Below are 14102 nucleotides of genomic sequence, written 5' to 3'. Positions count from 1 at the left end.
CTCCCTCCCTCCCTCCCTCCTCCCTCCCTCGCACTGATGGCGCGCCGCTAATTGCCAGCGCGTAAACTGACGTATCGTTCTGTTGACGTCAATAAAGCTGACACTTTTGACGTTTTATTCTCCAGTCGGCAACGGTTCGGTGTTGCCCAGGGTCCGACCATATATGGTATTGCCCGAACTAGGGATACAATGTCGTGTCGTGTCCACCAGATAGCCTTTCCACCCAAAAAATGGAGGGGTGGGGGAAAGAAGAAGAACAACAACTGAAAACTTTGTCGACCTTGCAACCGACCGACCGCGCGGCTCGCGCGGAAAAAAACATCATGAATGTTAATCTTGAATATGCTTGCGTTTGTCCCTCTGTTTCTTGTCCGCGTCCCTCTGGGGGGTGAGGCGAGCGGTTGGACTGATAGTGATAGTGAAAAGAGGGCGGTGTCGGAGGAGGGGAAAAGGGGGGGGGGGTACAGCGAGGATTATGTGAAAGAATGACGAGTACCGAGGGAGGCCGCGCCCCCCGCGCGCAGCACGACCACTCGGCCATTGTTTTTTTCACAAACAGATGAGATCTCGCGTGATACAGGACAGCTCATGGAGCTCACATGTACAGAGAAAGCTTTCATGAGGGCTTGCGCACACACGCACGCCACGCGCACGCGCACGCGCACGCGCACGCGCACGCGCACGCGCACGCGCACGCGCACGAGCCTCCCCGCCCTTGGCTCTGATTGACACACACGCGTGCTGCTGCAGCAGCGGCCCTCGCGGTCCTGGAGTGAGTATGGAGAGAGGGAGTGGTTGGGCATGAGAGGCACCATGAGCGGGATGCGGGCAAGGGCAGCGGACGACCGGGACGACCTTGGAAGAGCGGCGGAGCGACAAAGGCGGCGATGCAGCCGAGCAGGGCAAGCGGCCCATAATATGTCGTCGTTGTAAAAATTTGGCCCACTTAGCAAAAAAAAAGAGGGGAGGGGGCGATCTTTTTGTTGCCAATGAAAGTCAAAATTGGAAAAACCCATTTTTTATCAAATACTTCAACCGAGGGGGAAATCACTTGCGAAATAGTTCGTACACCTTTCCTCGAAATAGTCCGAAATAAAGGCGAAATAGAAGCGAAATAGAGCGAAATAAAGACGAAATAGACGCGAAATAGTCGGTGAAATAGTCGCGAAATACCCCTGAAATACTCCGAAATAGCGCGAAATAGACCGAAATAATCCGAAATAGGCGGGAAATAGCCGAAATGGCAGGAGAAATAACCGAAATAGGCGGGAAATAGCCGAAATGGCAGGAGAAATAACCGAAATAGTAGGAGAAATACCACGAAATAGTCCGTACGCTACGAACCCTAGTGATTTCCCCCTCGACTTCAACAGGCGTATACGAGTGGTGCGTATGGATACCGCCACTGCAAGAAAGTACATAGTTGCTATTTGACAAAGAATAACAATAATACGAAGCGTGCGCTTTGCATCCGGCTGGGGGGAAAGGGAAGGGGGGCTCAAGGGAGTTTCTCCCCCCTACATCCTTTTTTTTCTCTCTCTCTCTCGCCACCCCTTTTGCTCCCTCTGGGTCCCCTCTGGGAAATAAATACACAGCGCGACTCCCCGGACAAAACATCCCGCCAATCACTCTGAGCGGAAGGCACATATACTCTTCGCTCTTTATTGCCTTTTTCGCACTGATAAGGAAACCCGCTTTCGCCGCTGAAATTTGATGTAAGAGAAACCCAATGGTTGGCGCCCGGCGTCTAAAGCCCCCCTCTCGCCACAAGAAGTATTTCACCCCGACGGACGGCGAGAGCGCGTGGAACAAGCAGCTTCGTCCGAGAGCGCGGGCACGAGGCGGTAACACCCCCCCCCCTTCCTCCCCCCGCCAGTCGGTAGAGTAATTCCTTTCAGAGCGCAGAGGCGGTTACCGTTCCATTACCGCAATAGCGGCTGGGTGCAACTTGGAATAAAGTTTTTTCTTTTAAATAACAAAAATAAAAAATGGGTGCCTTCGCAGCTTAAAATGGAGGCAACCGAACCGAAAGCACCCCACCATGCCAGCCCCACCTGCATTGCATTGTCCACCCTCAGCAATTTCATTTCTCTCGAGAATTAATTGTCCTGCGCTATGGTTGATTGCAACTTTTTATTTTGTATTTTTTTTTTTTCCATCAGAGAGGTCTTATTGTCCGGCTAACGAACTAATCCCGCAATCCCGCGTCCTCTGCTTCCAGGCCTACTTGGTGTTCCGCAGCCACGGCCGGCCCGGGTCCTCGGAGAGTGCGCAGTCCGCCACCACGGCGTCCAAGTTCCTGGGCGGCAAGCGCTGCGGCGGGCTGGGCGCGGGCGCGCGCTCCGTGTGCAGCTCCGTGCCCGCCCAGTACCCGCAGTATCCCCCGCAGAGCCACCTGCAGCCCTACGGCTCGGCCCTGCACAACGTCGTGCCCGTCGACGTCCAGGTGAGGACCTCTGGTGGCGAGTGACTGCGCCCTAGTACGGGAATGGTTTGCCGAGACGGCCGTCTTGGCGGTGTTCCAGGCGATGTTCTTCTTCGACCGCCCATTTCTTTGGTTTGGACTATCCTGGCCAAGCGACAATAACTCAATTTATGGTGCCGAAGTACCCGTTGCAGGAAGAGTTCCAGCGGCTGTACACCCAGTTGGAGGCGCTGCGGGAGCGGAACTTGCGGCTGGGCAACCGGCACCTGGCCGACAAGATCCACGCCATGCAGGAGGCTGGCCGCAAGGGGCCCGGGACGACGACGACGGCGTCCTTGGCCGGCAAGAACGCCTCGACGACCAGCGCGTTGAACGGTGGCGTCGTGGAGAGCAGCCCAGAGGCACCACCGCCGCCGCGGGCAGCCGACACGGATGGCGGCAGCCCCGAGGTCCGCGCGGAGGACACGAGTCCCGGTGACGAGCCCTGGCGGCTGTCTTCCCTCAAGGACAGGCAGGCCCCCGAGAAGGTCTGCCGGGGCAGTGCCTGGACGCCCATCTACAGGTGGGTGAGGCTTCTTCCTGCAGCCTCGACGGCGCACATAGGTCCCTAAACGAGGCTAGAGATTTGAATTGTCTATTGAGGGGATTTTTTCCAGAATTTCTTTTTACAACTGTCTCTGTCTATAACTTTTCCTAAAAATTTTCATTTGCTTCATATTTTTCCGGGAGTATTTCGTGTTTTTTTTAAAAAAAATTCCTACAACCCGCCTGCAGGCGTCTGGCGCGGAGTGTGTCCTGCCACGGGCCGCGGCGGCAGGGTGGCGCGCTTGCCCGGGGGAGGGCCGTGTCCTTCAGCACGGAGCCGAGCGCACCCGCTGGGCAGGACGACCAGATGGACCTGGACCTGGACCTCGACCCGGACGACCTGGACACCGCCGCCAGCAGTGCCGCGGTCAGTTGGTTGGACAAAGACGATGGAAAAGTGTCGGGAGAGAAACACAACTGAGCTTTTTGACCAAGTAACGTGCCCTGTTTGATTCAGGTCACCACCGCTGGGAGCGAGGACGCTGGCTCCCTCCCGTGCACCGTGCCGTGCACCCCCGAGGACCCCGAGGACGTCTGCAAGGACGTCGGGCCAGGCGAGCTGCAGCAGAGCAACTGCTCACCCCTCGACCGACTCCCCGAGCATGTGCCGGCGTGAGGGACCCGGCCCGAGGACGGGGCCACGGCCACATCCCCGGGAAAAAAATAATAGCGAAACGATATCTTTTCGACGTCGATTCGACCGTTACGATTATATCGCGACCATCAGGTCTCAGGGCTGTGCCCCTCCAGGGCCACGGGGAACTTGACGGCCCTGTGGCCACTGGACTTGCAATACTCTTTTCCTGCGTAACTGTGATCTCCAATCTGTAAATTCTTGTTTGTATTTGCGTAGTGTAGCATATCGTGTTGAAAGGGTTGAAAGTGTTCACCCCTTCCAAAAGAAAATCTAAAAAACAATTGTGATGTCAAACATTGATAGGGTGACATTCCATTCCATAAATCAAGTAAAAAGCAGAATTATTAACTGTCAAATAATATTTATAAAATGTCAAAATAAAATGTTGGTATAAATTATGTATAAAAATGTTTTATGACATTTAATCTCTTACAACAATCAAGTAACCAAAAAGACTGATTGTTAGGTCTGAAATAGGAGTTCTCCTTACTTGGATAACTATAGTTGCCCTTGGTACCTCAACCATAATTGCACTAATTCCTCCTCATTCTTATACCAGAAGGTTCTGCCAACCAAGTATTTGACAATGTCTTGTTCTCCAAGATCTGCAAAGGATAGGACATCAAACACATCATTCACTTACAATTTAGAATCCATAACAGTAAAAATTGTTGTTTCTTACCATTAAAATTCTCACAGGTAAAACTATGTACTAGGGAATTGTATTCCTGGCTCCACAGCATGGTCCACTTTACTGCCAGCACTGGTCTGTCATTTTTTTGTTCTTGTATTTCACAAAAGGCCTTTCCATTCTAAAAATACCAAAATGCTTACAGTTTTGAAGAACAAAATTTAATAAAATGTTCACACAGTACAATGTTTTTTTATTACCTTTGTATTCTGAGGTAAGAACACACGAAAACGTTTATTTGGCCCTGTTATTAGTTTAAGAACAACAGTTTTTCTTAATGAATTCATATGCAGAAACCTTTGGATTATTAGTAAAAGAAGAGAAGGGCAGTTTTTTTTTAATAGCATATCCAGGACAGTTTTTATTTCCCAAAGAGGGGAATTGTCGTACAGCTCAAGATCAATTTGGATTACTTTTTCCTCCTAGGAGAAAACCAAAGAATTTTTTTAAAGGACTACAGCCGACATATATGTTACGCCAAACATTTGAAATACTATGATACCTCCATACCTTCATAACAACTCTCAGAGTAAAGAATTTTTTAGAATTCATACAGCCATCAGCGCTAAATATTGTTGAATTATCTGTTTGTTTCTCTTCTCGAGAAAAGTTTGAAAGAACAAACCCACGAATTGCTGGTATTGACAAGACGTTGCTTTGACCTTCAAAAACTCTAAAAAACAGAAATTATAAAGGGAGGTCAGATGACGCCAGCAATAATAAAAACTACACAGTTCATTTCTTGACAAAAGAAACAACAAAGTATGGTTTGAGAAATTGCACCTGACAACTTACACAGATGGATGCTCTAGCTGTTGAAGCTCCCTCAGCAAACAACTTCTTCTATGATTAAGCTCTTCAATTTTTTCCTCCGTCTGTTTGACAAATCTGTCGTGCGAAGACGACAGTTCCCTCAGGCCCTCCTCAAAAGACGTGTAAAAATACCGATTGTGTTGACCATAGTCATCACTCACGAAATCCATGTCCATTTTTAGAAACCTGTGGAAGACAACAGAACAATATTAAGACTCCATAGTACCAAACGATGAAGGTATACAAGACGTTTGATTTGGTTTACCACGCAAGAAGTGCAAGATGACAAATAAGAAATAAACAACCAACAATCACAAACACAGAGACACTCGCACCCTGACCACTCGCAGTCCGCCTGAAGTTAGGCAACTCGCGCAACAATTTCAACCCGCTCTGCACCACACGGAAGCAGACGGCAGAAAGCTCTAACAGGCGGTGGTCAGGGACGCAGAAGAAGTAAATATTGTATCCACCCTGGCTACATCGCAACATTTTTGTTGTCGAGAATAATGTGCTGTACAGCCAATGACAGCATTGCGAAGACCATTTATTTGCTTGATTATGTTTCCGTAGTTGTTCTATCCCGTTATGAGTCAGGTAAAGCGCTCGTTTCCTTCGCTTCTCTTTCAATCGTCTTGTGTTTCTCATCTGTGTAACCTCACTTTTTGGGTTAGCTCTAGTTTCAAGCCTAAAGTAAACTTGTCAAAGTTTTCGTTTCAAATAAACTGTTCACTTTGCTACTATAATAGATTTGGTTTCTTATGAAGCAACTTTAATGTCACTTGACATTGTGAAAGAATAGTTCCGCAGTCATCTGTGTTGTTGTGTGTGTGTGTCTGGTAGAGCCATAGGCCAAGAGACATTCTTGAATCAAAGCAGTGAATGACATCTTTCCACCGTTTTTATCTGTATTTTTTATACGTCCTATTTTTCTCTTCCACAATCTAGGAAAATAAGACAATGAATGGCGTTAACAACGCTCCAAACTCAGCTTGTGAATTAGACACCCCCACAACTGGACATCATGTGAAGATGAGCAATGGTCATAGTGATGGTAGTAATCAACTTAACAATTGCACCAATGTCAGTGCGAGTACGTCATATGGAGGTGCACGGCCTAAAACACGAGAATTTGATGAAAGTAGACCAAATGGTGTCCAACAGCGACACCAAGCCACCCAGGCCTGTATTCAAAGTGATTTCCAAAACTTAAGGTCTGCTCATTCTGAAGCATCAAATGCTGGATCTATTGGAGGTCTAAATAATCTTTCAAATGAATTCTCTAAAGAGACTCGGTCAACAAGAGACATTGAATGTCAGGCAGGACCATCTCAAACTGTTGGTAGATTGAATGACAATACTGGGTCAGATGCTAGTCGTCTTGCAGCAGTATGTGCTGCTTCAAGCCAAAGGGCAATGGCTGAGCGTGCTCGAATTGCACAGCATGGCACAGTGAAAAGATTGTCCACTCCTGTTGATTCTGACAGTTCAAGTGACACAGGCAATGATGATGGTCTATCCGGTGATGAATGTTGCATTTACACCTATAAAGGTGACCAAAATGCTGACCTCTCAAATGGTTTATTGGGCTTGTCATTGCCCCAGGCCAATGAACATCCTGTGCTAGCACACCCTGTAAATGATGAACACCGCCATGGAGCATCATCACCTGAAATGGACTTTCTTGAAATGGATTTTGATCCGGACCCTCTTGGAGAGCAAGATTCTGTAGAGGAAGACAATATTCAGGTTGATATTCTGAATAGGCCTGACCGTGTTTCATCTTCTCCCAGTCCCAGTGCTGAAGAAGTCTCTAATGAGCTGAGTGCACCTGCTTTGAGCCCAGAGCATTCAAGTTCAGAAGAAGAAGGTGCAGCTGTTCTTATGGAGAGTAGTGATAACAGTGACAGTGAAGAAATGGTTAATGTTGAGCCTGATCCTTTTGGAATCAATGTTGGAGCTTCAACATCAGCTGATAGCATTAACAATTTAGTCTTACCGTAAGATGATTTTGTTTTGCTCCAATTTTAATTAGATTCACATTTTTAACTGCCTGTGTTTTATTGCATTTTTTTACTATTTGCAGAAAAGTTCCTTCTACTGTATCAAGGGAAATCCTTAGAGGTCAACACATTGCTGGTAGCCAGCTGTGTCCTGTGGATATAGATGAGACACACAAACTTTCTTTCACCTCTACAATCAAATCCTGTCATTCTAATAGTGAACCTGTTTTGGATAAACAGAAATTTAATTTGTACTCAGCACTCTATCATAGTATAATGGCCAACAATTTAATTTTAGATGAAGAAGAAGATGAAAATGCTCGTTTTGGTGCTAGCACTAGTGACAATCAAAGGGTGGCTGAGTCTTCAGGTGGAGAAAGTTGTCCTCAGAAGGTAATAAGAAGCATTGTAACGTGATTTAATTATAATAGAGGTGTTTTTTAAATAACCGCTGTACTCTTTTTGCACAGAAATTGCGTCAACAGAATGGCAGTGAATTTCCAGAATTAGAAAAAACTATGATCTGGACTGAAAGAGAAGCCTGTCACAAACAAGTTTCCCAAATTGCAGTTTCAGCTTGTGGTGCTGCAGCTGTCAGCAATGTTCTGGTTGGTATTCAACTTTTTACTCATCAGATTTGGTGCTGTTATTATTGTAACTTGCTTCGTAGAGAATCAGTATTTCAAAATGGTATCATTGCTTTTCAGAGTGCCTTGAATATTCCATTTACATTGGAGCAAGTCCATGATGGAGTAGCTACTCGTTTAAGAGCAGAGAAAGCTTGTCTACCCACTTACCTTTTTTCACGAGCTGCTGCTGGAGCTGCACACAAAGATCTTATAAGAGGTCTTGATATTGCCTCTGAAGGAGCTGTTTATTCTAGATTTTTTCACATGTACCCAGAAAGAGTATTCTCTTTGTCTAGATGGCTTGCTCATTGGATAAAGGAGGGTATGCATTTCACTAGTGCCTTTTTTTTCACTTTGATGTTGTGTTGTCAAACAAATGCTCTAAAAAAAATTTTTTTTCTCAGGAGCTGTGCCAATTGCAACACTCAACATTCAAAGGTCGGTCATCCATGGAGCCACCATACCAGATTCTTGGCATCATCAAATGATTTTTGGTGTCAGCCATCGGGGTATTTACCTAACAAACCCTTTGGAATGTGTGAGTGAAGAAAACCTTCACCCTCAGCTTTGCAGTCCATCAGAGCTTCTTGTCAGACGGCAAGACATTGTGTCTAGGTGGGTTCCTGAAACTGACCTATACAGATTGGCAATGAGCTCTGATATAAGATGGAAGCAAATGAACGTCCTTGGTAAGTTACCTTATTTATATCAAAAACAAATATTTTATCCTTAGATTCTTCTTTTAAGAGAATTAAATCACTACTGAAATTATATTTTGTAAATAAATGATTTCAGGTCAAGTTGTCAATGTTCTTCGAGAGGCCAATGCGAGACCGCCTCATTATCTCTTCAGACGGAATCTTACTTCTCACATTACAATACCTGCATCATATTGTTCTGGTATACTACTATCTGTGTTAAAAGACAGTCAGGCAGCCATGCAGCTTAAAAGTGCTCCAGAATTGCCTTTGAAAGTATTTTGAAGAAATTGATCAAGCACAAGGAGCAGACCTTCATCTGATCTTACCACCAAAAATGTATTACTTTTTAGTCACTTGAAACCATGAGACTTCCATCTCTTAATTGTGTGAAGGACTGATTCAAGGGTGCCTTTTATTGAGTTTAACGTTTTATTTGTCGTACATTTGCTTAATAGTACTATGAGTGTGTTATACTGTGCTATATGTGGCAAAGAAGGTTGTGGAGTCTTCTTAAACAGTTATGAATTTACTGTCTGCTTGAGGCTCGGACTTTGGTCAGTTAACTCTACACCCCTTGCCATATATTTATTTTTGTTTTAATTGTATTATTTTATATCAATTTGCAAATATATCTATATATAAAAATATATATTTATATTTTGTTCAAGATTGCTTCATAATTGATCTTGCAATCCCCAAAGTTTACATCTTTATTGAATTGATGTATATGCTCTTGATGTACAAAGTTCTTTAGGCTTGGTGTAGCATAAAACAAATTGTGATAAAACTTTAATCTATGTGTATTATGTATCGTCATTACCTTGTTTCTATTGTTGATTCTGCATGTTTGTTCAAATCGAGTATCAATTCTCTCCTTTACATTGTCACAAAATGTTATTTTAAGAATTGTATTTGTGTAATTTCTTGGAAACACTGTGTACCATTTCTGTTGCATTTCTTTTGTTTAGCAGTCATGTTTTGATGTAGACATCTGATTGTCTCTGTTGTTGTTTTTTGTTGTTGTTTTTTTTTTTCAGTTGGGCTCTGCTTTGCCCTAAATCTTGAGTACCTACACTGATAAACAGTTGCCTACCCCTCTCAAATGTTAGCATTTCTGACTGAGCAAAGAACTCTTAAAATGTATAATGATAGTGATTGTAATCCTCCATTATACTCAAGGCAAATTTTATTGATACATAGTGCCTCTAAGGTATGCCTGAAAGTGCAATGATTTTTCTTGTCAGCTGTTTGACACCATGTTGAGTCCTGTTAAAATTAAATTTGTCCTTGACATGTTAAGAGGTCATTCCTCTACTTATAGTCTTGTTTGTTTAAAAACATATTAGTGACCAATCAAGTAACTCATCATTATTATTTTGTTTACTTATCATACTTTGGTAAGAAGAATCTCAATGAAAAGAAACAGACAAACTTTTATTTCGGTCCTTATTTTTGTAAGTCAAACTCATTAGAAATCTACAAGACCTTATAGTGAAGTTTATCATCTTCCCCAACTAACTGTAACTCCTATTGTTTGACATTTTGCATATTTCACCCCTGTATATTCAATTGGTTCCATTGTGCCATGTTGGAATTGTAATCAATACAAACGCAAGATTATGTCAGCTATAGTTTTTATTCTTGTCTGGTGATAATTCTAAGGCGTACATACATTACCAGCCTCCAAAACCAACATCAACTACATAGTTGAAAAGAAAAAAACACAATCAAATTTCTAAATGGTGATGAACCCAAAGAAAATTCGATATTTCAGCAAAAGGATAAAAGAAGAACAAATGAAAACAATGATTATTCTTCTTCCGCCTCTAGCTGTTTCAAAAGCATGCCCAATTACTTTCAGCTAAGTATCATATGTACAATGGCAGTCATCATTTCTTAAATAGAATACAAGAGGATATATATAAAATGATAAAGTAATTAATTAAATATTGGTTAAAACTTATTCTCATGTTAATGTTTCCCCTTTTGTAACCTGGAAAAAGAAAATGTTCCTCATTGGTATGCACTTTACATTGAAGCAATGATTATAGTTAACGTAGCAAAATGCAATACTCACTCTGGCCTCTAGGTACTCAATGCGTCTTTCTAGAGTTGTCAGTTTCTCATTCAGCACGGCAAGGCGAGATCGGCATGACATATCTACATTGAGGAAAGCAAAAATTGGGGGAAAAATAAATATTCGTATGTATGAAAAAACAGGAGTCCACACTGGTTAAAGAACTTGTACACTAATTATGAAACAGACAAAATTACTGATTTTCAGCATTAAATTTTGACATTTTGACAGGTGCTGTCAACTGCTAAATCACTAAAATAATCCCAAGTTCAGTAATTAAACGATACATCAGATGATCCAATAAGCATGAACAGTACTTTGAGGGGAAAAAGACGGTTCAAGTAAAAATTGGAAATGCTACATGCGGTAATCAGAGGAAATTGAGAAAGGAGGAGAGGCCGGATATACAGCAGAAATGTTAGGTTATGACCGCTAAAATTTATATTTTGAAAGAAGCACAAGCAAATTTCTTACCAAAGGAGTTCAAGAAATCTGTAATTTTTTTAATGCTGCCCGTAATAACTTCAATGTACTCTCGGTTGGCCCAGTCTTGCTGTATTTGCTTCTGAAAAGCCTCTCTGTGTCCGGACGCCATAGTGCAAGACGATACGATGCTGCAAATAACAGACAAAACAGTAAACAAGGTCTGGGAGCCGCCCCGTCAGCCAATCACACGACCACACCACGACTGCGAATAAACCCTTCCCTGCTGGTGTCCTGTCTTCAATCTTCAATGAACCTGTTGTAGATCTTCAGAGTTCTTTTTATTTCACTGTAACCTTTTGTGATATACATCTCATGACCTCCTCAAGGGCCACTCGGTGATGCTTGGTTCGGTGTTTCCTTTGCACAACCATTGAAACCTTCACCAAAAAAAACATGGACCATACGCGAACCGGTGAGGAAACCTTCATATGTCAAATCGTTAGGCTATGTTTTCCAGCTTCTGCGGATTTGAACCACTGGTGGGTGGTTTCACGTATAAATTTCTTAAGACTGCGTTTCGTCCAAAATTCCAATGAAATTTGGTGATTTACCATTGCGGGCTTGCCCAGATGACAGGTGTCTCTGTGTATTTCTGAATTTGTGTCTTACTCCAGCCTAAAAGTGACACTTACTGCTCAGAAACACCCCCTTTTCGTTTGGATCTATTTTTCCTCCCTTAATGACAAATTTAAATGGTATGGCTTGTACAGAAATAATCCCTTCAAAGTCATTGAAAAATATGCAGTTGCAGAGTCTAAGCCTAATTGTCATGACCGATTGTTGTGTTGACATTTAACTAATCTCAAAATATTTTTTTTACAGTCACTGGTGAAGCAGCCAAACTTCAGCAGCACCTTACACTATTAAAAGAAGAATATGTAAAATTGCAGCGACGTTACAGTGAACTTGAACAAAAGTATGCTGTCGCGTCGGCAACAGCTGGGGAAGCCGACCAGAATAGCTTTGTGTCACGTCTGTTGCTAACTGTAGCAGGCCTCTATGACCAGACAGTTTACAGGTGATAGTTGGTGTATTTTACATGCAGAGTTTCTTTTACCTTCAGTTTTTATTTCAAACGTCTTTTAATATCAAACTATACCAAATACTTGATCATTTTTATTGTGTAAGTCACTCTTATTTTATGTGTTTCAGTGACATAAATGTTAAACTGAAAAACAGAGAAATTCCTGCTCACAGTTTTGTTCTGGCTGCTAGAAGTCAGGAATGGGGCTCCCAGTCTCTTTCTGGTTGTAAAACTCTTGGTATGTGCCACATGTATGCTCAACTAATGGTGATCCAGATTTTCACTTTCTTAAAGTATTTATTGACTGTTTGTTAAACAACTTTCAGATTGGACCAATTTGGAAAGTAATGTAGCAGAGACACTCTTGCGTTGGGTGTATACTGATCAAGTTGACTTATCTGGGGGCGATGGCCATCTTTTGGACCTTATGCGTGCAGCAAGTTCATTTAACCTACAAGATTTAGTAAACAAGTAATTACCATAATAATAGACATTCTTGCTTATTTTCATCCATTGTCTGTTGAATTTTTATTGTCGCTCTTCTTTGCAGGTGTGAAAATGCTCTGATGGCATCAGTTAATGTCAAAAACTGTGTTCGCTTCTACACCACAGCTGATGAAATAGGAGCGGAAACTTTGAAAGAACATTGCTCATCTCTTATATCTTCCCATTGGGTAAGAAGACAAATCTACGCTGAGTAAATTACAGTTAAATTTTGACTAATGCTTTTAATGTCTATATCTATCTATTTCAGGATGATTTTTCAAGTGAAGACTTTTCTCACATGTCTGCTCCATTGCTTTTCCGGATGTTTAAGTCCAAAACCAATTATCCTCTTCATTCAGCCATTCGATTGAAGAGGGAGGATGTTGTGTTCCTTTTCCTCGTGGAGAACAACTCTGAGGTAAGTGCTGTGAAATTTTGTCACCAAAAGAATCTCCAGCAAAGATTATTAAGATTACCTCAGAGGTTTGTCAGTCTTTCTTAACACATTTAAAAAGTACTAGGTGTAATGGTTTAAGAGGACAAATTTTGCACCATTTTGTTTTCATCAAAATTAGATTTCATTTTTCACCGTTTATTTACGTAGATGATGACTAGTTCACTCTAAAAAAAATTACAATTCTCTTATTCTTTAAATGAATCTTAAACATCTAGATGTGGGTTCTTAAAAGCTGCCTCACTGGAAATGTCAGAAATAATCCATCTCTCAGGGGGGAAATTGCAAAAATTGCACATCATATTCAATTGTACATACAGTGTTGCTTGAGTGGTGATCTCACTTGCATACATTCAACTAAATCTAAATCTAAAATACAGATGATCATAAATTATAATAAATAATAATCTAAAATAAATAATTAGTCTCGTACAAAAATAGGTAGAAAAATAGTGAACCATGGAACAGATACTTCAGATACTTCCAAATAACCTTTGTATAACATTTTCCCTTTTCTTTTTTTTTCTTTTTTTGTTTTTGTTTTTGTTTTGACTTTGAAGTCTACCACTGAAAATAACTGTGTGGAATGATTTGTTTCAAACAATATAAGAGGGAAACTTCTTCTAGAGTTAGTCAACCTTGCAAATGTGACTACTATGTTTGCAGTTCTTAGTACCACCTGTCCTGAGTCATAACTAAAATCACAGCAATATTTGACATAGGTGTTTTACATAGTAACAACCAAGACTTAGAGTTTCCTGGTTTCAGTCAATTTGTGCTACCTCAGACTCCTCAAATACTTCATGGCATTGAACACAAAAATTACTGCCATTGCATCTGAGTGATGTGAGTAGGATGAATCAAATGAGCTTTTTGATGAATTGCATAAGTATGATCGGCAATAGCAATACTCTGAACTTGTGGCAACTCCTGTGTTTTGCTTGCCACATCCTTCATTGTATATGTCTGTAACGGTCTCATTTTTGTGGACCCAACTTCGGTTTTCGAGTTTTTGAAAACTATGAAGTTGTGGGGCACAATCTCTTTTAACACTCCTGATTACTTCTGAAAGAAAAGAAGAAAAAAATTAA

At 42.1% G+C, this 14102-nt stretch overlaps 5 protein-coding genes across 7 annotated transcripts in view; 3 read left to right on the top strand and 2 right to left on the bottom strand.

Moving 5' to 3' along the window:
- LOC113202891 (probable G-protein coupled receptor 158) overlaps nt 1-3964 on the top strand; it is a 127800-nt gene extending 123836 nt beyond the window's left edge. For 2 of the 3 annotated variants that reach the window (XM_052270478.1, XM_052270477.1), the window contains exons 12-15: nt 2222-2446; nt 2608-2987; nt 3200-3377; nt 3468-3964. In XM_052270478.1, coding sequence (XP_052126438.1) covers nt 2222-2446; nt 2608-2987; nt 3200-3377; nt 3468-3626 — 942 coding nt within the window. In that variant the 3' untranslated portion in view covers nt 3627-3964. The remainder of the gene's footprint in view (nt 1-2221; nt 2447-2607; nt 2988-3199; nt 3378-3467) is intronic. The other variant, XM_052270479.1, reaches the window with a different exon arrangement.
- A 24-nt stretch (nt 3965-3988) lies between these two features.
- LOC113202989 (uncharacterized) lies at nt 3989-5643 on the bottom strand. The gene is made up of 6 exons (XM_026417458.2): nt 5417-5643; nt 5134-5337; nt 4849-5011; nt 4539-4760; nt 4330-4459; nt 3989-4252 (listed from the first exon to the last, which is right to left on the bottom strand). The coding sequence occupies exons 1-6, from the start codon at nt 5641-5643 to the stop codon at nt 4146-4148; spliced, it is 1053 nt and encodes a 350-aa protein (XP_026273243.1). The 3' UTR covers nt 3989-4145.
- LOC127748711 (uncharacterized) lies at nt 5599-10109 on the top strand. The gene is made up of 7 exons (XM_052270480.1): nt 5599-5748; nt 6100-7151; nt 7238-7547; nt 7625-7762; nt 7862-8105; nt 8188-8472; nt 8579-10109. The coding sequence occupies exons 1-7, from the start codon at nt 5740-5742 to the stop codon at nt 8764-8766; spliced, it is 2226 nt and encodes a 741-aa protein (XP_052126440.1). The 5' UTR covers nt 5599-5739; the 3' UTR covers nt 8767-10109.
- On the bottom strand, nt 10102-11212 carry LOC113202993 (probable protein BRICK1). The gene is made up of 3 exons (XM_026417464.2): nt 11036-11212; nt 10562-10644; nt 10102-10477 (listed from the first exon to the last, which is right to left on the bottom strand). The coding sequence occupies exons 1-3, from the start codon at nt 11154-11156 to the stop codon at nt 10451-10453; spliced, it is 231 nt and encodes a 76-aa protein (XP_026273249.1). The 5' UTR covers nt 11157-11212; the 3' UTR covers nt 10102-10450.
- Nucleotides 11213-11286: 74 nt separating this feature from the next.
- LOC113202984 (rabankyrin-5) overlaps nt 11287-14102 on the top strand; it is a 31445-nt gene continuing 28629 nt past the window's right edge. The window contains exons 1-6 of the mRNA XM_026417453.2: nt 11287-11459; nt 11870-12065; nt 12200-12309; nt 12398-12542; nt 12622-12745; nt 12826-12975. Coding sequence (XP_026273238.1) covers nt 11441-11459; nt 11870-12065; nt 12200-12309; nt 12398-12542; nt 12622-12745; nt 12826-12975 — 744 coding nt within the window. The 5' untranslated portion in view covers nt 11287-11440. The remainder of the gene's footprint in view (nt 11460-11869; nt 12066-12199; nt 12310-12397; nt 12543-12621; nt 12746-12825; nt 12976-14102) is intronic.

The sequence above is a fragment of the Frankliniella occidentalis genome, unplaced genomic scaffold (assembly GCF_000697945.3).
Source record: "Frankliniella occidentalis isolate FOCC.00 unplaced genomic scaffold, Focc_3.1 Scaffold125, whole genome shotgun sequence".
Lineage (NCBI taxonomy): Eukaryota > Metazoa > Arthropoda > Insecta > Thysanoptera > Thripidae > Frankliniella > Frankliniella occidentalis.
This window is presented reverse-complemented; position numbering and strand designations above follow the sequence as displayed.